This window comes from Penaeus japonicus, unplaced genomic scaffold (genome assembly GCF_977035675.1).
Source record: "Penaeus japonicus unplaced genomic scaffold, GWHDUDI00000001_assembly GWHDUDI00000004, whole genome shotgun sequence".
NCBI lineage: Eukaryota > Metazoa > Arthropoda > Malacostraca > Decapoda > Penaeidae > Penaeus > Penaeus japonicus.
In genome coordinates this window covers 18,812,556-18,815,055 of record NW_028234406.1, presented here as the reverse complement: position 1 = coordinate 18,815,055, position 2,500 = coordinate 18,812,556, and the positions used below count along the sequence as shown (strand labels likewise).

Sequence of the window (2,500 nt, the reverse complement as noted above, 5' to 3'; positions counted from 1 at the left end):
GCGTATATATGGTATTCCTGTTATATATTTTTGCATTTTTGAATTATTGTAAGACTGTATATGAATTATTTATATTCATATTCTTTACTTATATTAAATCATATATTATATACTGGCTGCTTTTCTCTTAATATTAAAAGTTTTTGTTATTACCGAAGATGCCTTAGGTTGTTGTCATCACCGATCAGTTGACCAAGGCAGACATACTCTGATACTTATGCCATGATTTTCTCATTCTGTTTTTTTCTTTATTTTCGCAATTATTGTTTTAGGGTACTTGAGTTCTTAGCAAATATTCCGATGTCATCAGAAAATTGTAAAGGAGGGAGATAGCTTCCTCAGTGTTTATACCCCCTTTTGTTTCAAAAAGACAAGTACCAAAACTTTACTTTCATAAAAATAGTAAAATTTGTGTTTTATTTTTTATACTCATATTGCAACCAAATAAAACATACAGATAACTGTCCATATAGCCATATTCAGCATTTCGCACAGCATCCTGATTAGTTAGCCTATGTGACGTCATTTAGCACCACCCCCTTTTTCCATAGGGTCAAATTGTGTAGAATTTTTTTAGTAAACTGTTGATATATGATCTGTTTCGTTAATAGTTAAACATAAAGGAAACAAGACAGCAGACAAATATGCCAGTAAAGGATTTTTTTTATCTTCATTAATTGTGACTCAAAAGGAAGGGGCGGGGTCAGTTACCAACTAGGATTTCTATCGAGACGACATGGCGCTACCTGTTTCTATCTACCTTGATCAAAAGAAATGTTCTAGCGTTGCAATGGATAATTTGGTGAGGTGATTATGTCCCCGTCCTATTCCTCTGTTTTTCGTTAATTTTAAAGTAGATTTTTTATAACAATATTTGATAGTCTTAGGAAATGCATTCATCGGTACATGTATTCCATTGCTGTCAAATGTTTGTTCTGAATCCTGCTTACTCCTGTAGCAAGTCCCGAGCCCGATGTTTTGAGAATTGGCGATAATATAGTAATTATAGGGATGCGGATAATACTGTTATAAAAATAGTGGTTACCATCGTGACAATGATAGTAATAATAATTAGAATGATAAAAATGATATTGATGATGATAATAACAATAATGGTTATAATAACAAAGTAACTGGGGTAAGAGTAATGAGATGAAAAAAGCACATTCAAGTCATGAGCGGAATGTCGAGTAGAACAACAGATTGCTCAGACATTGCTCAGTCCATTTTTTTCTGAGCGGATCAAGATGCCTGTACGCCAGACTGCAAATATTTGGTTTCATGCCTTGCCATCCTTGTAAACTTCACCGAAAAAAACCTTTGATCTTTAAATTTCTTTCCAGAACTTCGAGAAGTTCTTCTGGGTAAGACTGTTTAAAAGAGAGAAAGCTTCAAATTTATTAAGAAATTCTCTTTTTTACTAATCATTCTAATTGCTTCGTGATGTTCTGCTTTTGTTTTATCTTTCGTCGCAAGATAAACCGCTCTAGGACAGTCCGGTTTCCTTTATGATTTTATCTAGTTTTAATTTCATAATGAAATCAGCAGTTTCTTTTATTTTCTTTGCCTCCGGAAAACTTTGTTTCTCAAGCCATTTTGAATTTTCTTCTTTCATTTTTCCACCATATTCAACTCCTTTACTTATCATAACTTTTTCACTTTCACTCAAATATTTTCCTAATCTTTATAATGGTTTCGTTCAAATACTGATTTTTTTCCTTGGTGATTAGCAGTCGTCTGAGAGGTAAATGATGCAGTTCACTTTCTACTGTATATTTTTTTCCTTTTTTCCTTTCCTCCAATTTCTATATATATAGCCTATTTCTCTATACGATAATACCATACATTTTTTACTTGTCCAGTAGTTTACATTGTTCATTTGTTATTTGTGGAAAAATACAAACAGTTGTCACAACAAAATAATTGCCCTCACACGGGCGCAATTAGTCGTGCTCAGTTAAGCATTCAGTCTATACATTTGTAAAAGTCTGCGCTAATCACTCATTCAACTAGAATAATAACTTAATGTAACCCATTGTTGTTGTTGTTTTTTTCCGTAGACAGGAAAAGGATTTAAATAATTCTCCTTAAGACACCCTTCGCCGTGACAAGTTCTTATCTCCCTATTCTCCCCAGAGACGCTGCGATAGAGGAGGTTAATGACAGCTATGAGTACTTCCTGGAGCTCGCCTATGCCAAGGAAGTAGAAGCCGACGCTTACCTACAGGATGAAGACGTAAGGAAACCAGAGTGTTAAAGCATCTGTCCAAGAGTAACATGCCCTGGCGTGGTAAAATGTTAATGAAGCTTCAGAGTTTTCGCATGTTAAGATTTGTCTCCGAAAGCAGGACTAAGAGCGATAGAGGAATGTTAATCTCAGGCGAAAAAACACTTTAGAGGGAGGACAAAGACAGGCCAGTATGTGGGATTCAGTTGCGTTGTTGGAAAATACTGTGCAGGTGCGAGGAGGTGGGAAAATCCCGATCAATAGGTAGTCAGT

The 2,500-nt window shown here is 35.0% G+C and overlaps 1 protein-coding gene across 2 annotated transcripts in view; it reads left to right on the top strand.

Moving 5' to 3' along the window:
- The window catches only part of LOC122248746 (uncharacterized), a 27,235-nt gene that overhangs the window by 15,303 nt on the left and 9,432 nt on the right, over window positions 1–2,500 (top strand). For both annotated transcript variants that reach the window (XM_086536213.1, XM_043008950.2), the window contains exon 3: window positions 2,137–2,236. Coding sequence is in view for 1 of the 2 variants with exons in the window: in XM_043008950.2 (XP_042864884.2) it covers window positions 2,137–2,236 (100 nt within the window). In the remaining variant the exon portion in view is untranslated. The remainder of the gene's footprint in view (window positions 1–2,136; window positions 2,237–2,500) is intronic.